We start from the raw sequence: 20,272 nt of genomic DNA, 5'->3' as shown, positions 1-20,272 counted from the left end.
AGCTGATTTGACCATTGAAGTGCATTCATTAAGTAAAAGTTCAACTGAGACGCACCTTTACTATAATGTCGAGCTAACAAATAATTGTTTTTAGGTGGTTATCTTGTTAAATTTTGAAGAAATGCACAGCGAGTCGCCCTCTGCGCATTCCTGTTTCCGCATGTCGGCTTTTGAAATGCAGCTGATTTGACCGTCAAAGTGAATTTACTGTATTAAGGAAAAGTTAGACAGAGACACAGTTTTGCTATAATTTCGAGCAATTTGTTTTTAAGTGCTAATCTTGTTAAACTCTTGTTAAAGTCCTCCTGTGCATGCTCCCACCATTTTGCGGCCAATCAATTTTTAACACAACACCGGCCCACATTTCCGGGTGGTCAGCGGTGACTCATAATAGATGCGACATATATGGCAAAGCGAGGTATTTATGGATTTCTCCACTTTATTAGACGTATTTGGACAGATGCAACTTATAGGGCGGTGCGACATGTACGGCGGAAAATACAGTCTATTTAACCCCAGTGAGCAGTTCTATTCAATAGCACCTGTGCAGACACCATTAGCCTGGCCGTGTTAATCGATACAATGAACACAAAGAAAATTCCTCAGATAAAAACGGGTTTTATCAGCTGAACACAATTAAAAGTAGCAACAATTATCACAAACAAATGATGTGGAACACTGATGTCAGATGACGCTGCTGTGCTATTGATCATGGAAGAATCTCCATCGATCAGGATGTCACTGTGGAGCTGCAGGACATTGTTGAGAGACTTTGGGAGGACACGTGTTACATGAATGAATTAAATGTCTTAAACCACGGTCACATGGTTCAAACATATCCATGCCAATGTGAGCATAATGTGAATGTGCGTTACTGTATACAGTAGGTAAAGTCCAGTGAGTGTATTTAAAGAAAAGCTGGACTTCAGCCCACACAGTCTCTGCTTGCAGGCTCCATACAACTAACAGAAACTGTTACAAAACCATTGAATTTTATTATAATTAGCTTGAGAATATGGAACTTTCCTTCTTTCCCACTGCAGAGTGAATAATAGAAAAATCATGCAAATTGTGATACAAGCACCAAATTAGGTTTGATGTTTTTTCATCACATCTGCCTGATTGGCCATTTGAAAATCTGAGATGCATTTCTGCACAGTAATCATATGCTAATGCGATTTACTTGATCGATTTAAATGATTTTTTTAAAACGATTTATATGTTTTCTTCTGTCAGTAGCCTTGTACTACGCATGTTACACTCATTAGTAAATTATTAATAACAAAATAATAAAAAGTTAACCGTCTTGGTCTACCAAGCAGAATTGTTAACTCTTTGGAACAACCATACCAAATGTGGTGCTTGTATTACATTTTGCACAATTCTTGTGCAAAATTAGTTGTAGCTGCTCCATCATCTCATCCTCCCAGCCTCCTCTGTCACACCAGCCCTCTGCAGAGCTGCCTCCACTGCATACACACACCTCCTTTGTGGTCTTTTCCATCCTCTGCACCTCTACAAACCATCTCAGCTTTTCCTCTGTAACTTTGTCTCCAAACTCTTCAAACCATACTTCACAGCAGGTATGACATTCTTACAGCTATCGTTGTCACCTCTGGTTCTCAGCTCTATTCACTACACCCCGCCTGCACTCTTCTTCACCTCTCTTGTCTTCTGCTCATTGCTTTAAATGGTTGACCACAGGTACTCAAAGTCGTCCACCTTTAATATCTCATTAGCACACATGCATTCTGTCATGCTTCTACCGTCTTTCATTCCTAAATAATAAAATATACCAGTACAGATGTGTGCAGATTTCAAACCAGACAACCAGCTCACTCCTAATCACACACAGAAAGACCATCGGTCTCTCTTCACAAGATCAATACACAATTCACAGAAGAGCCTTTTTAGACTCTTATGACATTCAACAAAACATCTACTAAAATATCTGGTAAGCATTAGAGCTGCAATACAATATTATTAAAGGCATAGAAAACCAACAAAGACCTGCACAACAGATAAAAAGAATGAAAATATGGGAAGAAAGATATAAAATATGATATTTTGTTACTTGTAAAGTAATATTGACAAATCAGAATACGAGTGCAGGCAAGTGAATGGCACGGTACCAATCCTCATTCCAATTAACTAAATGAAAATTCAGCCAACTAATAAACTGAAAATTCTGTTAAGGCTGATTTTCCAGACGGCTACTTTTGAGAAATCCATGTTCATGTTATTAGAGTCATGGAGGAGAGTCGATAGTTAATAATCTGTTTTGATTCATGCATAACCACCTAAATCTTGAAAGTCAGCACAGACAAACTTCACTAATAACCACTTAGATGATAATCACATCAGACTGAATAAAGATGATCAAATAAAGTGGGTAAAACTTATAATGCATTCATACTGGACAAGCCCAAATATCCTAAATTATTGGAGAATTTAAAGCAGGCTATGTAGGGATACTGGAAAATCCCTAAATCCTACCACAACCCATTCTATTTTTAAAGCAAGTGAAACTGAGTTCCAAATAAAATGGACGTTAAGACTACAGGGATTCTGTTAGTAATTTATTCCTATAGGCTGAAGGGAAAGAACTCCTGCTGTCAAGCCACAGAAATGAAACCAAGAGTATCACCAAGAAGATTTGGCTGTGAACTATTCTTTATTCTGATCTTATTGTCTTCTCAGTTTTCAGCCTAATTAAATCAGGACAATGTTTTAAATCCAAAAAGCTCTAGGTAGAGCTGACGCAGACACATTACCTGTTTTCACAAGTGTAACGAGCAAACATTGCTCAAAAGTGTTTCAGTCTTTCTCCAGAGCCCCACCTGAGCTTTCAGAAATAGTTTGACAGCTCAAATGGTCCCCTGGCTGTTAATTTTAATAAAATAGTAAAATTCTGTCAACAGTTTCACTCAAAACTGTTGAGGGATGTCAAGAGTCGAGCAGAAAAACTGTCGGCAATCATGAATCATTATGATCAAGCATGGCTCGTGTACTTGTTGTGCTTTAAAGACTATTTCAAGGAAAGCATAACACGATGACATCATAAAAGCCGGCGTACAAACACGAGGTTGTTTTCCAAGTGATATTTTGAAGAAAATGAGAACAGAACCTACTTAACATTGTACTGGCCAGACTTAAACGTGCAGCGGTCAGGGAACTGGCTGAGTTTCCTGGAAAGACCTTTGAGGTGCCTCTTGGTTTCCTGAAGCTCTCTCTCCAGTTCGTAGTCTGTGGACGCCGAGAGGGGCAGGCCGTCCGCGACCCGGACCACAGAGGCAAACAGCACCATGGACATTTTATAGATCAGGCTGTCTCACTGAAGGCCTGTGAACAAAAATAAAAACAGACTCTGAAACACTTGTCTTAGTGTTGGTGCATCACAAACTTAAAGGCTGACAGACACTGCGCTTTCGTCCTGAACGTTGGCACAGAGGAGAATTTTTTGTTCTTAAACGATAACTCGTGAAGAAAACCTTTGAACACATTTGCTACACCGACTAAACAGGCAATCTAGAAGTTTACTTTTGTCTTTAATATGAAAAGGTGCTTTAAAAATGTCCAGACACTCCCATCCATTTGGATGACTTGTGAGAAATCTTTTTACTTCTGTTTCAGACAAAAGTTAAGGCACTGGCTCTTTTTCCCACCAATTCTATCCCTCTTGTCTCCATGTTAATTGACCAGTTTGAGCCCATCTCACCACCTTATAAGAACAGCTGATTTACTGTATGGTGATGTGGTTCTCTTATTGATGCTCTGCTCGACTTCTAAAGGTCTTTCCTGTAGAGTCCTTCTACTCTCTACAGTGTGAAAAGCATCAAGTTTAAGTTATGTGAATATAACAGTCATCTCCTGCGCCTTTCATTCAAGACGAGTCTGAGACCTCAGCAATCCATGCTTTTATAACATCTTGGATTGACTACGAAAGGGAAGAATAATGAATGGATGGATTAATTACTGCAATGCGCTGCTTTTTGGATTAGTCAGGCTTCTGTTGCTCCGGTCCAACTGGTTCAAAATGCTGCTGCGTGATTTCTAACAGGCTAAAGAGAACGCATTTTTCCAGTTAATTTCCGAGTTAATTTTAAAATTGTTGTGTATGTTTTTAAATTACTTAACAGTTCTGCCCCCTCGTATCTTCCTGAATTGCTGTAGCCATGTGTACGACTGTCTCTGAGGTCAGCAGATCAGATGATTTTAGTGGTTTCAGGGACGCTGTCCAAGCGGCGGAATGGTTTGCCGCTGCACGTTAGGCAGCCTCTCACTCTCGTTTCAAACATGCTTCGACTCCCTGACCTTCGATCCAGTGTACGACTTTGACCTTATTGTGCTTTTACTATTTCATTTTAATTATTTTTACTTCTGTACATTTATGTACACTTTACATTTTATCCTGTGCTTGTTGTACATAACTTTAATCTGCATTTTTTTAAGTGGTTTGTTTATAAATTAAGTTGCATGGTATCTTAAACAATATGACCAAAATTGCTATTAGCATACACCTTTTTTAAATTTATTTATTCCTTGATCATAACATCAGTTTTTAACTGTTTACATTTAAACATGAATCTATTATTACATTACATTATTATTAATACAATGCTGACATGTTCCTGTTATTGTTTTTATATTGCTTTATAATGTAGCCGTTTGTTTCTTTTAATATCATTTTCTTCCATTCATTTTTTTCAATTTATTGAGACTAACCTGTATAAATAAAAGGGTGAATGAAAGAATGAATTATGGGCACAACCCGGCCTCAGCTTTCTAAAGAATTAAAAACAAGAAGTTTATTCTGTTTACACAGAGTTAAAAACGCAACCATACAGCTTCGATTATTTTGCTTTTGCAGTTTGATGAACAAAACCATGTTACTGTACTGTCAAATAAAATAAAAAATAATAAAACACCTGGTTGAAAAACAGTTATTTATCTGCACTGAACTTCTTATAGTTGTAACACCCGAGCAACAATTCCATTAAAATTCTGAGCTCATATGGAGGAAAAATAGGACATTTGAAACATTCTTCAGGTTGTATATTGCTCATATTCATAAATGTGGCTGATTATCTGGACACAGTCTTTGGTTTCTATTTAATATCCCCACATTAAATCTCTGACATTCTTTTCTAGTATAATAAATGAAAACAAACAGTGAGTTGTGGACCGTGTGTCAGAGTCAGAACCACGGAGAGCTCCAGAACCGAGTTCAAAATACACAGAGACAGGAAGTGAGATGAACACACCTGTCATCACACCATGCCTTCCCACAGGTCGTGGAAAACGTAAAAGTCCACTTCAATAAATAATTACTAGTTTAACAGCACAAAATGACAACAGAAACAAACAAAAGGGGACTGGCTGATGATTGTTGGGCTAGCTACGTAACTTCAGAATTGTAGATTTATATGAACTCGGTCAGCTGCTTCTTTGAAATATATTCATGGTGGTGTCAAATATTTGTTTGGAGGTGAACAACAGCTCCAGTAACACTCCTGTCACTGTTAGCCGCTAACAACATTAGCTTAGCAGGATGAGGCTAATGAGCTAACAGCTAAACACTTAGCATTCCAAAAACTCTGAAAACGGTGTAAACAGATGAAAATTAAATATCGGACGAAATGAGTTCAACGTCTGACATAGCAATACCTGGTAAAGAGTGTAGCATCATGCGAGCTGTGCCAAAGAGCTCTGAAAGAGGAAGCTAGCAAAGCAGCAGGAAGCCGCCGCTCATGTTTACGTGGCTCTGTCGCTGTGCATTGTGGGTAAAGAGAAAGCGCCAGTAGCGTACCAAAATAAAAGTTTTGTTGCAACTTAAAGTTTAACTTTAACAAATACTTTATGTCCATGCGATGCATGTGTAACTGTCTGAATATTTCAAAAGCACGTTCAAAAACAACAAAATGCTTCACGATTTGCCGAACAAGGTGATAAAACGGTAAATATCAGAGTCAGAGATGCTTTATTGTCATTCGCACCTCATGTGGTACATGTGGTGGAGCGAAATTATGTCCACAGGGTCCCAGTTACATCCAACAATAAAATGTAACTGAATAACAGTAATAAGATCTAAGATATGAACTAAGAAAAACATCAACTAAATATTCACTAAGCACTCATAACATAAAAACATTACGCTGAAGAGCAGCACGAACATGAGTCTGTGTGAACAGATGAGCACGCATGAACACAGCAACATGAAACTGATCAGCAGCAACATAAAACATCAGCAGCAACATGAAACAGATCAGCAGCAACATGAAACAGATCAGCAGCTACATGAAACAGGTAAGCAGCAACATGAAACAGGTAAGCAGCAACATGAAACATCAGCAGCAACATGAAACGGATCAGCAGCAACATGATGTGATTTTTCACAGTGAATATTCTGATTAGAGATTCATGAGTAACAGCCTCAGGGTAGAAGCTGTTCCTCAGTCTAGTGATTCTACACTTAATGCTCCTCAACCTCCTTCCTGAGGGGAGTGGGGCAAAATGTGTGTGTGCTGGGTGAGTGGGGTCCTTCATGATGCAGGTGGCCCTCTTCCTGCATCTGGAGGTGTAGATGTCTGTGATGGTGGGGAGACTGATTCCGACAGATTTCTGTGCAGCCTTCACCACTCTCTGCAAAGCTTTTCTTTCTGCAGCTGTGCAGCCTCCATGCCACACGTTGATGCTGGAGCACAGGATGCTCTCCACTGCACACCTGGAGAAGGAGGTGAGGACTGAGCTTCCCAGACCAGCTCGCCTCAGCCGTCTGAGGAAGAAGAGTCTCTGATGAGCTTTCTTCATCAGGCTGGTGGTGTTGTTGCTCCAGCTGAGGTTGTCATTCATGTGTACACCCAAGCACTTGTAGCTGGAGACCACTTCCACCGCAGATCCTCTTATGTTCAGGGGGGTGTAGATGTTTTTGTTCCTTCTGAAGTCCACAATCATCTCCTTTGTCTTCTTCACATTGATGTGAAGGTTATTCTCTTTGGACCAGCTCTCCAGGTGTTCCTAATATCCTGAAATAACAACATAAAATACAATAATAAATAAATAAAGATAAGCAAAACTATATCCACAGCATTTAGAGCCTCATATTTTGTTCAAGTAAAAAAAAGTGCAATAGTAGAAATCGGAATATGTTTATAGTGTGGCAGTGTTTATATTCAAGTCTCTTGTAAATGAGTCCTCGAGGCTCAATGGGATTAACTTGTCTAAATAAAAGTTGAATGAAAAAATAATAAATTCAAAGTTCAAGGTGACTATTGTCATCACATGTGGTACATGACGTGGAACGAAGTTGTGTACGCAAGGTCCCAGTTACACCCCAATAAAAAAAAAAAAAAATAAATTAAAAAAAAAAAAATATATATATATATATATATATATATATATATATATATATATATATATTATTCGCACACAGTTGTGAGGTTTCAAAACTAAAGCGGTCTGTACTTTTCTGGAACTTTAAAAACATTGGGGTAAAATTCCACACGTTAATAATTGCCAGTGTTAAAAAGAAAAAACAACAATGATTCTTCAACAAGCTGAGACATTATCCTTCTGCCATTGCCCTGAGTCTGACCCCAGGGGGCCCCAAGGGTTGAGATGCCCCAAATATTTCAGCTGGGGGACATCCAGGAAGCATCTCTACACCTCCTCTAATGACTCCTCATCTCTTGGCTCAACTCCACGTAGCTGTTGTCTTGTGTACCTCAGACACTGGCCTACGTGATAAGATCTACGTAGATTTTTCTTGGAGTTTAGGCACTTAATGTTTCTTATTTCTGTTAAACCTTCGTGTAGCTCTTTCACAAGCACTGGTACGTTTTGCTTTTTATTTTTTTTCCAATTAGCCAGTATAGAGATTTGACTGAAGGTTTGATTCCCCTTTGTGTTAGATAACCCTTTCATTAAATATTTGACCAAGTACACACAATTTTTTAACATGGACTTCTTCAAATGAATCTAAAATCTGTGTAATCTCTATCTATTTTAAGACTGTATCATTAAATAAATAATGAATGTATCCATTTAAATAGGTTCATTATCCTTAAATAAAACCATATTTTTAGATTTTCCAATCATTCCGATCTTAATTTGCTCCAGATACTAAATTCCCAGCAGTAGAAAAACCCATTCATAAATAATTGATGTGCAGAATTTATGTTTTTAGGTTTCGGCTATAGAATGGTAAATGAATAATGAAAACTGTGTACCCAGAGCCTGCCAAGCTTTAGAGCTCCACTTCCATCTGAAATGGGCCGTCTGCTGGCGTCAGCGTTTTCTTCTATTTTCATACACTTCTTGTTGAAATAAGAGGAAAAAATGTGGCAGAGGAAATGAGAACAAGTGGCTGTTATTGGCGTCACCCTTCACACACAAGTACACACTCGACACGGAGCACAACAGCATGTCAGCCTGAGGGGGGCTCGGTCCCCTCGGTGTGTGTGTTGGTCATAGGTGGGTGATGGACGTGTGCTGCTGCCGACAGCTTCCTGAACACACACAGATCTGTGTGAGCGTTAACGCAGAAAGTGGCAGGTGTGAGCGTGACAGTCTAAACCAGGAGTGTCACGCCCACTTACAAAAGGAGCCAAAATTAAAACCTTTTTCAAACTAATGGCCAGTTTCAGAATCTACATGAAGCAGATGCCCCAAATCTGTTCTTGGTCGCAGGTTCCTCAATAAGAGTTTGATTGCTCTCACTTGACGTTCTCTGTTGCACGTTTGACATCATAATCAAAGATTACCGACAAAAATTAAAGTCATAAAAGTATTTTAAAACATTAACATCTTGGGGGCTAGATGTCAGCGAGGACCACATTTGGCCCCTGGGCCTTGAGTTTGACACACGTGGTCTAAACACGGGTGCGCACACACAAAGTACACACATGGCCACCAACTGTCTCCTCCTTTGAACGTCACCGGTTCACATTTCTACTTCAGGAACGTTCCGAGCGATGACTTTCTCAGATCAACTCCACCTGAAAACACGTCAAACATTTTTTAGACTTTAAATGATCTGAAGCACTTTTAGACGAAACGTCCACTTTGAGACAAATCTTACTTCTTAAATTTGTCTTTTAACCTTTTGGGACCAGGGTGACCAGCTCGCTGAGAGGCAGCAGCTCTACCAGTTGCACCAACGAGCTGTTCTCTCCGTGCTGCGTGGGTTTTCTCCAGGTACTCCAGTTTCCTCCCACAGACCAACAACATGCAGGTTAGGCTGACTGGTAACTCTGAATTGTCCCCGAGAGAGAGAGAAAGTTAATGGTTGCTTGTCTCTCCCTGTGGTGGACTGGAGACATGTCCAGGTGTCCCCAGCCTCTTGCACAGAGATGGCTGGATGGGCACCAGTGACCCTCATGATCCGAAAAGGAAGAAGCGGGTAAAGATAATGGATGGATGGATGGAGAACCCGTCCATGATTAAACAGGGGCGGAGCCTCCTTGTCCAACTGTCCCCCTCTTACAATGCTGTTATTGCCAGTATCACTCAGTCCTCTGTGAATAGCAAGCGACCATCAGGGCACTAACGATCAGTTGTTGGGCTGATGGTCCTTGATCATGTGAACAGCTGGTTCTGGATGACAACAAACTGGTTGATCCACTATGAGAAGGTGATGTTTATTGCAGCTCCTCAGACTGAAGAAGTCTTCTGGATAAAACATGAAACGTTTCAATAAGAAGAACCCGTCCAGAGGACCCGACTTTATTTTTTAATTTTTTAAAATGTTCTTTGGGAAACAAAAGCCCCAGTTTGTTGGATAAAACTGATGTTGGTGCACTTTACTGTATCAACAGAATTTTTTGTCAGGGTTTGGCTTAAAAAGGTAAAATTAGAATGAGAGACATTTACTCAGCCGGCGGATCCTATTACCTTGAAAATAAAACGTGGTGCATTTATCTAATACTCTTGTATTTATTCTGTAATGAATTATTCAGAACAAAATACGGTGATGGGAGAGATGTGCTGCATTCAGACCTTTTTGCATCGTGTTGAATAATAAACTTCATGATGCTCGTTGGTGTATGGTAGGCTCAAGTTTAAAAAAGAAGAGGTTTGAACATGGTCTTCTATTAGACGTGGCAATAAGCCTAAACTGGATAAGTGACCGCCGGCTCTTTGTTGGTTTGTTGGGTGACCATGATGAGCAGACAATAGAAGATTAGGCTCCGGAGTGAACAAACTAAACGTGTTGAGAGACGGATGTAGCCTTTCACAGCTCCTTATGGCCGTCTGACGCTTGACAGGGACTGTGAAAGAACAGATGAACTAATAATATTTAAACTTCTGAAGACTTATAAAGCAAACATGAACCTTGATCTTCTAAACTATTTTATACTTTGAGAAACGTTCAGTCTACTTGATGGCAGTGGCTGTAGTGACAAACACCTCAGAGGGACACAAAGGATTCAGGCGGGGCTAACAACGGTGCTAAACAATAATATTAAGAGCCAACATGCTCATTTAAAAAATGGGACAGTCAACTGCTGCCAAACTCATTATCCTCGTTTCATTAACAAATGTTCATACTGATGGCTGTAGACAGGAAGGATCTCTTGTAAAGGTCCATCCCACAGTGGATCCTAAGAAACTGGCTGCAGATGCCATCTGATCCATCCACCCAGACTCAGCTGGCCTCTCGGTTCCTCTGGGCTGCAGGACCGCCTGAATGCCGGGCAGAACTCCTCCCAGAGCGATGGCCACGCCTCCCAGCAGCCTGCTGAGCTCCTCATCGCTGCGGACAGCCGGCTGCAGGTGTCGGGGGACGATCCTGTCCTTCTGCTGTCACAAGCCACGTTTCCTGTCATGTCCAGGATCTCAGTGGTCAGGCACTCGAGCACAGCCGGCATGGAGACGGGAATGCATCCACGGTGCCTCCTTTTCAACTCTTTTGAGATTTAGGGCTGTAGTTGAGATATTATTTGAGCTTTTGAGATGTTAATCAGCTGCTCCCGGTTGTTAAAAAAACAAAACCAAACAAAAAAAAAACAACTTGTTACAGTTACGCATCATAACAAATGTCTAAAACTAAAAAAAAGTTTCAGTAAAATTCCTTCCAGCTGCACAGCATCTGATACCAGAGGAAACAATCTGGAAACTGATTTACATCCCAAAAAAAAAAAAAGGAATTAAAAAGTTTCCAAAAGCAAAACCTCAGAATGAAAGTAACAGAGCTGCTCCGACATGAGAGGCACAGTTCTAGAATTATTAAGCCAAAGTGGAAGTAATCAAGTGGAAAATGCAAAAAGCATGGCTGCATTATATTTTTTTTAATCTCTCATAAAAATGAAAAGTCTTTTTTTTCATTTTGGATTTTTAATTAAAAAAAAACCCAGCTGAACAAATGGTACAAAGACCCCACCCCCTTCACAAGAGTTTGTATTTGTATCCCGTTACTACACATTGATCTGTTTTATGTTGTTAACAAAGTAAAATAAAATAAAAAAACATCACTTATGGTTTGGTTTTTAACTTTAAATTCAGTTTTTTCAAATGTTCATTGACACCTCAGGGCCACCGTACAACAGCACCGCTTCATCTGCATAGAACTGAGTGATCATAACTCTAAGGTCAAATCCAAACCCTGCAGTGGCGACACGGTAAAAATCAACAAAAGAACGACTCTGTGAATACAGCAGCTTTAAACTGAATGTCATGTTTGAACCCGGTCAGGTCTGCTGAGCGCTACGTGTTTCATGAGCTGTGCATTTCTGAGACGTGGGGGCAAAAACTTAAACGAGGACAGCGTCACCAGAAGTGTGCATCAGCCCGAAAAGCCAACAAGGTCAGAATCAATTTACTTCCTGCTTTTTACCGTTTGCACACCTCTTTCCAGCTTGGACATAAATTCAACGGCAGCCCCTTCAGTTTCTGCTGAGTGGATTCGTACGAGCCTGAAAGGTGCCACAGTCGTGCTGACGCTTCAGAAAAACTCTGTGGGATCACCAGAATTATTTGAGCTCCTCGTCTGGGAGTCAGAACCGTTTGTTTCCGTCCAGCTAAGATTTATGGACAGCTCAGGAGCCGGACGTCAGACTCTGCTCTCCAATACGGCAGCACATAAAAAAAACAACTGAAAAATGTATTTTATTTTGGAAATGTTTGGTTTTATTTTATATTTTAGGGGCAAACTGTACATATGGCTGGGCACAGACACAAATCAACAAAGGCAACAAATGACTTCTTGGCATAAAAGTGTGACAAATGCCCACAACATGGATACCTTTGGGATAAAGTCTTACTAAACTAATGGAGGGAACCAAAACAAAACTGTTGCTCCACAAAAGAATAAAAAAATTAAAAAAAATTACAGCAACACCCATCTTCATCAAACCCTCTTAACGAATCTCCTGTAAATAACGTTAATGATTACACCGACTGTTCGGTGCCAGCTAGAAGCACCTGAATGAGCTTTAAAAATAAAGGGATCAGTAACATCTGGAGATGATGCAATGTTTGATAAATCTCCATGACAGAACAGTAAAAGGACAAATAAACTGTGTACGGGTGGTTAATACAAATGTAAACATTTAATTTCGTGACCAAAGGGCTCAAAATGATCCATCTGGAGTATGAAATAATAAATGCATTCCCTTTAGCCGTGTTACACTATCCCTGAGAACCTTATTCAGAACGAAAGAAACTGAAGATTTGAACAATTCGTCACGAGCGCAGCAACGGAGAGGACTTGAAATATTAAGACAGGCCCCAACAGAGAATTCAAAGAAAAGAAGATGGGCCCCAAATCAATGGCATTATGCTGGGAGAGGTGGGAGACCAGTGTCCAGAGCGAAGCCGCTTCACACCCGAGTCGAGCGGAGCGGGCGCTCTGAAACTAAAGTTCTGGATCAGTGTCAGAGGTCTGAACCGGTCCAGTTCAGTGAGAACAGATGAAAACGTGAGAAAAGTTCGACATCAACGTACATTCACCTTTCAAACTTGTTTCACACGCGTCGTGCCTCGATGTAAATGAGCTTCCTCTTATTGAAACATTAACGAGACCCATTATGAATTCATATGAACGGAGGTTTGGTTCAGGTCATGGAGGCACCAGGCCCGATTCCCTCCCACTGGACTTATTTAAGTTTTTCAGTTCAAGATATGTAATGATTTTATGTTTAAGGTCACAACTTTAAGATCATACAGAAACTGACTCTTCACTTACATTATCGTCCCTTTCACGTGATTAGATCGTTGCAGTAGCTTCTGACCCACTGCAGAGCTTTACATTCTGTTTGACAGATTTTAAAGGGATAATTCACGTCATTGGAGTTCTGTGAAAAGGCTACAAACGGTTCAGTTTTGTTGTACATGTCTTCAAACAATCTTAATATGAAACAAGCGGTACGCCGTCGCTGAGGGATTTGAGTAGTGGATGTTCGTAGTTTTGGAGATTAGTGTTTTTTCTGGACTGGAATTGAACGCGTAACAAGTAAACCTAAATGTTTTTGGTGTGGAATATTCAAGTAGGTAATACTTTTTTGTTTTTTGTCAGAGGCAGTGCAGTAATGAGTTCCTGGCGAGCGAAGGGTGCAATTTTATTTAACATCAAGTGCAATGGTGGAGCCAGGGGGTGGCCAATGGTGGCCTTGGTCACGCTTTGGCCACCCTAAGGGCAGCCCCATTTGTTTGAGTAAACTATACTTTTGAGCAAGATTAAAAACTAGAAAGCACAGTTTCCTCAAATGATACGGGTGTTCAGTTTACACACAATAATGTGTATGCGTGTATATATATATATATATATATATATATATATATATATATATAAACACACACATTTAAATGTGTGTGCGCACACTGGTAGCCATCTTGGATTTTTGATCGAGCAACCAAATTTTCGATGGTGACCTTTCTTTTGTCTTGATGCAGCCACACACCAAAACTGACGTTGCCATGTCGCTTATTTTTCAAGTTATCCAGTTCACAACATGAACGAACATATATGGTGGCAGCCATCTTTGATTTGGAGATGGTAACCTAATTTTTGAAAAAGAGCCTTTTTTTTTTTTTACACTTAAATGTAGTCATACTTCAAAATGAACATGGGTACCTCACTTATTTTTCTAGTCATCATGCTAAAAACATGCATGAACGAACAGACGGTCGGAGGGCACTTCCATTTTCCTCTTCACTTTGTGACTAGGGACAAAAATATATAAATTTTGACCAGCTGGGCGAGCTAACGGTTAGTCTGACACAGAAACAAAGAGGATTGTAGATGTTTAAAATGTTTGAATGCATCACGGTAACATTTTTAAGAACAAAGTCGTATTAAAACACCATAATCCACGTTGATCGTGGCCAGTAGCTCACCACTCTGCTCAGATGGAAACCATTTCTCCTGAGGTTGTTCACAGAGCCATCTACAACAGGTAAGATGCACATTGTTCATAACCTGTCCACAGAACCCCACTTCAAAACAGCTGAACAGGATGGAAAGAAGAGGTAAACGTAAAAGTTATTCTTAATCTGGGACTAACAGTAATGTGGTGGATGGCAGAAAGTCTCTGAAATGAAACAAAAACATCCTGAAGAGGGAGCGCTAACGTAACACGACGGGAGAAGAACCCTTCGTGTCGTTGGCGTGCAGCCTCCGTTTAAATGTTACAAGGCTCACCGCCACCAGCCCGTTCAGGTCACACAGACCCCCCCGCCCCCACTGGCTCAGCAGGGGCCACTATTGCATAGATACATTAGAGGGTGTAGCTTTGAACATATTTAGTCACAGTGATTGGGAGGAAAAAACAATTATTGTCAATTTTTGTGCCCATCAGAATATCCATAAAAACAAGAACGTCTCAAGTGGATGTTCAGGCGGCGAGTGATCCTCTGGCGTCACCACCAACACGATCTCCACTGTATACAAAAAAATAGCCTTTTGCTGAGGTCGTCGAGTCTCCCACTTCAGTGCTGATCTGGCCTTAGCCAGGTTCAAAGGTCACAGTGCCCCCCCCCCCCCCCCACCACCTCCGATTCCCTCAGAGCTCCTCCTTCCTCTTGACGACCTTCTCCTGGTCACGGCCTCTCAGGTTGCGCATGAATCCAGTGAAGCCTGCCTCCTGCAACGAAACGGAGCGTTAGAATCACACTTTTCACAACTTGAAGCAATTCACTGCTGCTGAAGGTTCTTCTCTAATTCATCGAGCCGTCGGCGGACATCGTGTCACGGTGGCCTGACAGAACCGGAGAGAACCCAAAAACTGGTGCCGAGTTGGGGATCACTCAGCGTCGGTATGAGCCGTACGTCGTCATTGTAGGATGCTGAGTGCGTCATATTTCAGAGACGTTTGGCTGAACTGTCCACATGACTTAGAATTTGTTTTAAATAATTCATATGGCTTTATATTTCATGTCAGCAGGGATTCCATTTTATTTTTTCCACAGGAAACGGTTTAGATGTGGAACACAACCTGAACGAGGCAAACTTCTCACCAAAGTCCTTCTGAGATGTTTAAGAAACTGAACGCCCCGATGGGAAAGAAAGTACAAATGTGGCCCAGTTTTACCTTATTCATGCAAAAATGCACGAGTCCATCTATGTCCGTGGAATTGTTTTTATGATAACTTGAGTTTATCGAGTTATTTTCTGTACAATTATTCTCTCTCAATTTGCTTTATTTTATAAAACCTTAACAACTCTAAAAGGTCTTATTTAAATCCTGATATTAGAGCAATAGATACCACTTTACAATACGGCTCCCCTTTTAGATGGCTAATAAATAGTTAATAGATGCGCTATTAACTCCTCTATAAACACTTTATAAATCATTAAAAATAGTTTATTATGCATTAATTATTGAGAAAGAGACAAACTGACCAGTTTCTTCCTAAATCAGCCAAATCTGCCACCTATACATTTTATCTAGAGTTGTTATATTAAACATTTCACACTAAGTTACGACCTTGTGAGCACTAAGTATTTGTAAACCTAATTTGTTAGGATATAATAGGTTTAGATACTTATAATGCAGTGATAAAATACAATATTATATGCTAAAGAAACAGGTTTACAAATGCTTAGTCTATAACTTAGTCTGACATGTTTAATATAACAACTCCAGAAGAAATGTATAGGTGAACAGATTTGGTTCACTGGTCTCTTTAGTCTCTCTGTCACCCTTAAAGAATGCATAATAAGCAGTTATTAATGCTTTAAAGTGTTTATAGAGGAATTAATAACATATATAAACTATTTATTAGCCATCTATAAGAGGAGCCTGGGGATCCTTATTGTAAAGTGGTACAGAGCAATAGCTTAAATCTATTGAAATACGTGTCTGTAGAAAGGTTTTTTCCTCATTCAACCTTTATTTATACAGGTTGGTCTCATTGAGCCTCGAGGACTCGTTTGCGTGAGTCGTTTGCAGAAACAGACTCCGTTTGACGGGACTGATGAGTTAATAGTTAGCTTGAGTGGGGAGGATGGTTGCCAGTTTAAAACTCCCATCTCAGTTTATGCACACTTTAAAAAAAAACAAAAAACTTTACATTTCAGCCAAATTCACGTTACATAGTTCTTTACGTTGAATTCGGGGATATTTGCAAGCAGAAATGGCAGAAGCCTGCTGTAGCACTTTGGGTGCAGCCTGGGGCACTTCCAGCAGAAGCATCATGACATTTCTGCCAAAATAACGGTGTAATGTGAAACTGAGGAGAGACGTAAAGGTTCATCACGTAACGTTTGCTTGCACTGCCATGGACCTTTTGAGATTGGACTAGTTTTAAGACGGGGCTAATCCACTTTGGTCAAGGCTCTGTCATTAGTTTATCAATTTAGATAGAATAAAACTAGTTTTGCAAACAGATGTGGGTCAAACATTATCTATATCGGGTATTATTGTTCATTCAAAAATGGCTAAGTTGTTCCTTTCTATCAGGGCACTAAGCTCAATAGGTTTGAGGCAGTTTGAAATGGCCAAATCAAAGCCTTTTAAAATATATGACAAGTGAAAAGGAGCTCATTTCAACCGTCGGAAAGTTCAGAAACATAATGAGTACCATCTTATTGTACTGGGACAAGTAGGAAGTTAACAAAAAATACTTCTGGGTTATCCTCAAAGGAGTGCCTAATTTGAACAAGGCTGGTCATTCATGAGATTTTACACTTCCTTTCTAAATGTATAACAATCTCTTATTATTGTTGGAGTGTATTTTTAATCATAAATCTTTGTTTAAATTTGACAAAAGTTTAGAGGTTAGAAACTGGTGCTATTTTCCATTTGGTTTTAACTAGAGCCCGACTGATATATCAGTGGAGCTGATAACTTAGGCCGATATAGACGTTTGGTGACTTATATCTGTGATAATTGTCCCATTATGCACCAGTATAAGCACTTCTAATTTTCACCCCTAAACTGCTGGAAACAGCTGTAATTGTACCAGAGGGCGCATGAAGACTATTTCCAAGTCATGGCCGTTCACTTAAGTTGCACTTTCACATGCAGCACAGACGAAGTGGGGAGCAACACTGTGTAGCATATTTTGCTGAAGAGAGCAGGGGAAGTTTATTTAACTGGTCTGTAAAATTAAGAAAAATCAACAATAATAAATTATCTTGAATCCTCTAACCTCCTTGTCATTAGCTACGTGCCTCTCAAGTTAGTAAGCTAACGTTTGGATAACCTAGCATAGGCTATTGCCTTGTAAAACTTTATCTAGAACAATAAATCTAACAAAGCAGTTAAAATATATCAGTGTTAGTAACTTTATATTTGTCATCCTCAGTGAAATGCATTGTTTGTCTGAAATCTTTACTTCTCTACAAAGAAAAAACACTCTGCTGCAGTCGATGCTAATTAGACCTTCACCATACATGACTGACTGTTTAAACAATGAACAGGGAAGAACGTTTCTTTAATTTATATTTATGCAACACATTTGATAACTTTATGGTGAATATTGGAGGATAGAAAATGTGAACACGTTAGAAAGACTTTTTATGATCAGTGCATCACATGCAAACCTCCTGCGGGTCTAGTTAAAGCACGGATCTGATTTGCTTCTTGGTTGCAAACAGCTGCACTAAATTAACAAACCTCGCTCCACTCGCCGTTTTCTTAGATTCCTGGGGGTGGACAAAGCTCAGAAAGTTTCAGCCATTAAATCGGTTATCTGCATATGCATGTTCCGACCAATATTGGTATTGGCAATAGCCAAAATTTCTATATCGGTCGGGTTCTAGTTATAACTGTCTTTTTGTTTTCATAGGGCCTCACCTCAGATCAAGGCAAGAGTGAGAAACGAGATGCAAAAAACATCTTTATAAGGAGTTTTGAACTGCATCAAATTGTATGTTGAACTCAGGTGCCCTAAATTGTCATCAAGAGGCAGCACCTATCCCAACTCGAGACAGAGTGCAGTAGCTATGTTGAGACTTGGTCCCATATCCATCAGAATAAATTAAATAAAATTTGTGATTAAACTTGATGACTTTCTTAAAGACCCAAATCTGGGGGGCTCAAAATCTGAGCTTCGCTTTAAATGTAAATAAGATAATTCCACACTTTGAATTGCAAAGAAAAAAAAACTAGAAAAAGTAGCCAGCGGAAAAAGGAGACGGTGTTTCTACTCTACATAGATAAAAAAAAAGCTTCACATTTCTTTCTCTGAGCATTTTTATAAATGTAGACACAAATTTTTAACCTGGTAAATCATGACTGCACGAGTCTCAAAAGGTCTTTGGTATTGCAGAGGACACAGTGCACCATGGGAAATTTCTACAAGAATCAGCATTTCATCAAAAACCAAAGACCAGCGTTCGATGCTGGTGAGGCCTCAATAAAACTGAAACACTCCCAGACTCAGAGTAGTGGAGACATTACTTCCAGATGTTGCAGATGCATGTCCAGATTTAAAGACGGCTCGTGCTTAACTATCACTGTGCGCTTAATTGTCTCTCTGGCTGAGGACTGGATCGGAACAGTTCAACGCACTGGTTTACATTGTTTCAGATGTCAAAACCTACAAACTGGTCGGTCCACCAGTTGCCACTTTGGCCCTGACTGAGGAGGAGGCTGCTGTAAGTTGCTCTACTACAGATTCAGGTTGCCTTAAGTTATGATTCACCATATTCACTCATTTTAACTTGACGTGTGCACTGTGAGGATCAGGGTTGATTTTTCATCACAAACTCTGGAGTGTAACTAGCAACCTCAGCAACCTGCATCAAGAGATAATAACGCATCTAGAGGGTAGAATTAAAAAAAAGAAAACGTGCGAATAAAACGTTTAGGAGCGTATTCTGAAATGTCTTCTCTGTTCCAAATACAAGAAAGCAGACATTAAAAACCAAGATGTAGACTTGCACATCAGTCAGCTTCCAACAAAGCCAACCCCCCCCCCCCCCCCACCCCCCATTCTCTGGGGGATTTAAAAAGTGAATGTTTGTAGTTTTCAAGATGTTTTGAAGTGAACAGAGAACGAAATCAACCTTAATGTTTTGGTGCAAGATATTCAAGTGGAGGAGTTGCATTATGTGGAGGTTTATTCATTTTTTTGCTTGTTTAAGTTCAAGTTTCTTTATCGTCATTCACATCACATGTGGTACATGAGGTGGAATGAAATTGTGTACACAGGGTCCCAGTTACACCCAAAAATAGCAAAATTATAAAGTATAAAAAGAGACCATATATAAGGATATAAGAAAAACACTAAACACTACTAATGTAAAATAATACGGTGTATTAAGCAGCAGCACAGAGTGACGGATCCTGACGAGTGGAGGGAGCAATTTTATCCATAGCCTGGCAAAATGGCGGAGCCTGGGGGGTGGGGGGAAATGGTGGCCTTGGCCACCATACATTAATGTTCGGCCACCCATTTAAGGAAATTACACTTGGAAGCAATATAAAAACCAGACAGCATAGTTTACTCAAAGGATAGGAGTGGTCAGTTTACATATGTAGTGGTGGCCATCTTGGATCTTGATGTACCAAACCAATTTTTAATAGTGACTTTTCTTATGACTCAACCATTTCTCTTTACAATTCCCCTCTTTGCTCCGTGACGAAGGACAAACAGATGTTGCAGATCATTCCTTGACCCACTCTGAACTGTTGGCTGATGCCCAGGAGCAAACGAAGGCAAGATGGACATTGTCATTGCCAACTTGCTCAGTAGTTTGGAGTGTGTCATATTATGTGTCGTTGCGTGTCATGTCGTGTTATGTGTCATGTTATGTCATGTTATACGTCATGTTATGTGTCATGTGTCATGTCATGTGTCATGTCATGTGTCATGTCATGTGTCATGT

The 20,272-nt window shown here is 40.0% G+C and overlaps 2 protein-coding genes across 2 annotated transcripts in view; both read right to left on the bottom strand.

Annotated features, from left to right (window-relative positions):
* sec22a (SEC22 homolog A, vesicle trafficking protein) overlaps window positions 1–3,313 on the bottom strand; it is an 11,940-nt gene extending 8,627 nt beyond the window's left edge. Inside the window, exon 1 of the mRNA XM_037686246.1 lies at window positions 3,132–3,313. Coding sequence (XP_037542174.1) covers window positions 3,132–3,313 — 182 coding nt within the window. The remainder of the gene's footprint in view (window positions 1–3,131) is intronic.
* An 11,477-nt stretch (window positions 3,314–14,790) lies between these two features.
* The window catches only part of pdia5 (protein disulfide isomerase family A, member 5), a 73,354-nt gene continuing 67,872 nt past the window's right edge, over window positions 14,791–20,272 (bottom strand). Inside the window, exon 17 of the mRNA XM_037686245.1 lies at window positions 14,791–15,080. Within this exon, the coding sequence (XP_037542173.1) occupies window positions 15,000–15,080 (81 nt within the window). The 3' untranslated portion in view covers window positions 14,791–14,999. The remainder of the gene's footprint in view (window positions 15,081–20,272) is intronic.

The sequence above is a fragment of the Nematolebias whitei genome, chromosome 13 (genome assembly GCF_014905685.2).
Source record: "Nematolebias whitei isolate Nwh7 chromosome 13, NemWhi1, whole genome shotgun sequence".
In the NCBI taxonomy this organism is placed as follows: Eukaryota; Metazoa; Chordata; class Actinopteri; order Cyprinodontiformes; family Rivulidae; genus Nematolebias; species Nematolebias whitei.
Note: the sequence above shows the minus strand (reverse complement) of the source record. Positions and strands in the feature narration are given on the sequence as shown.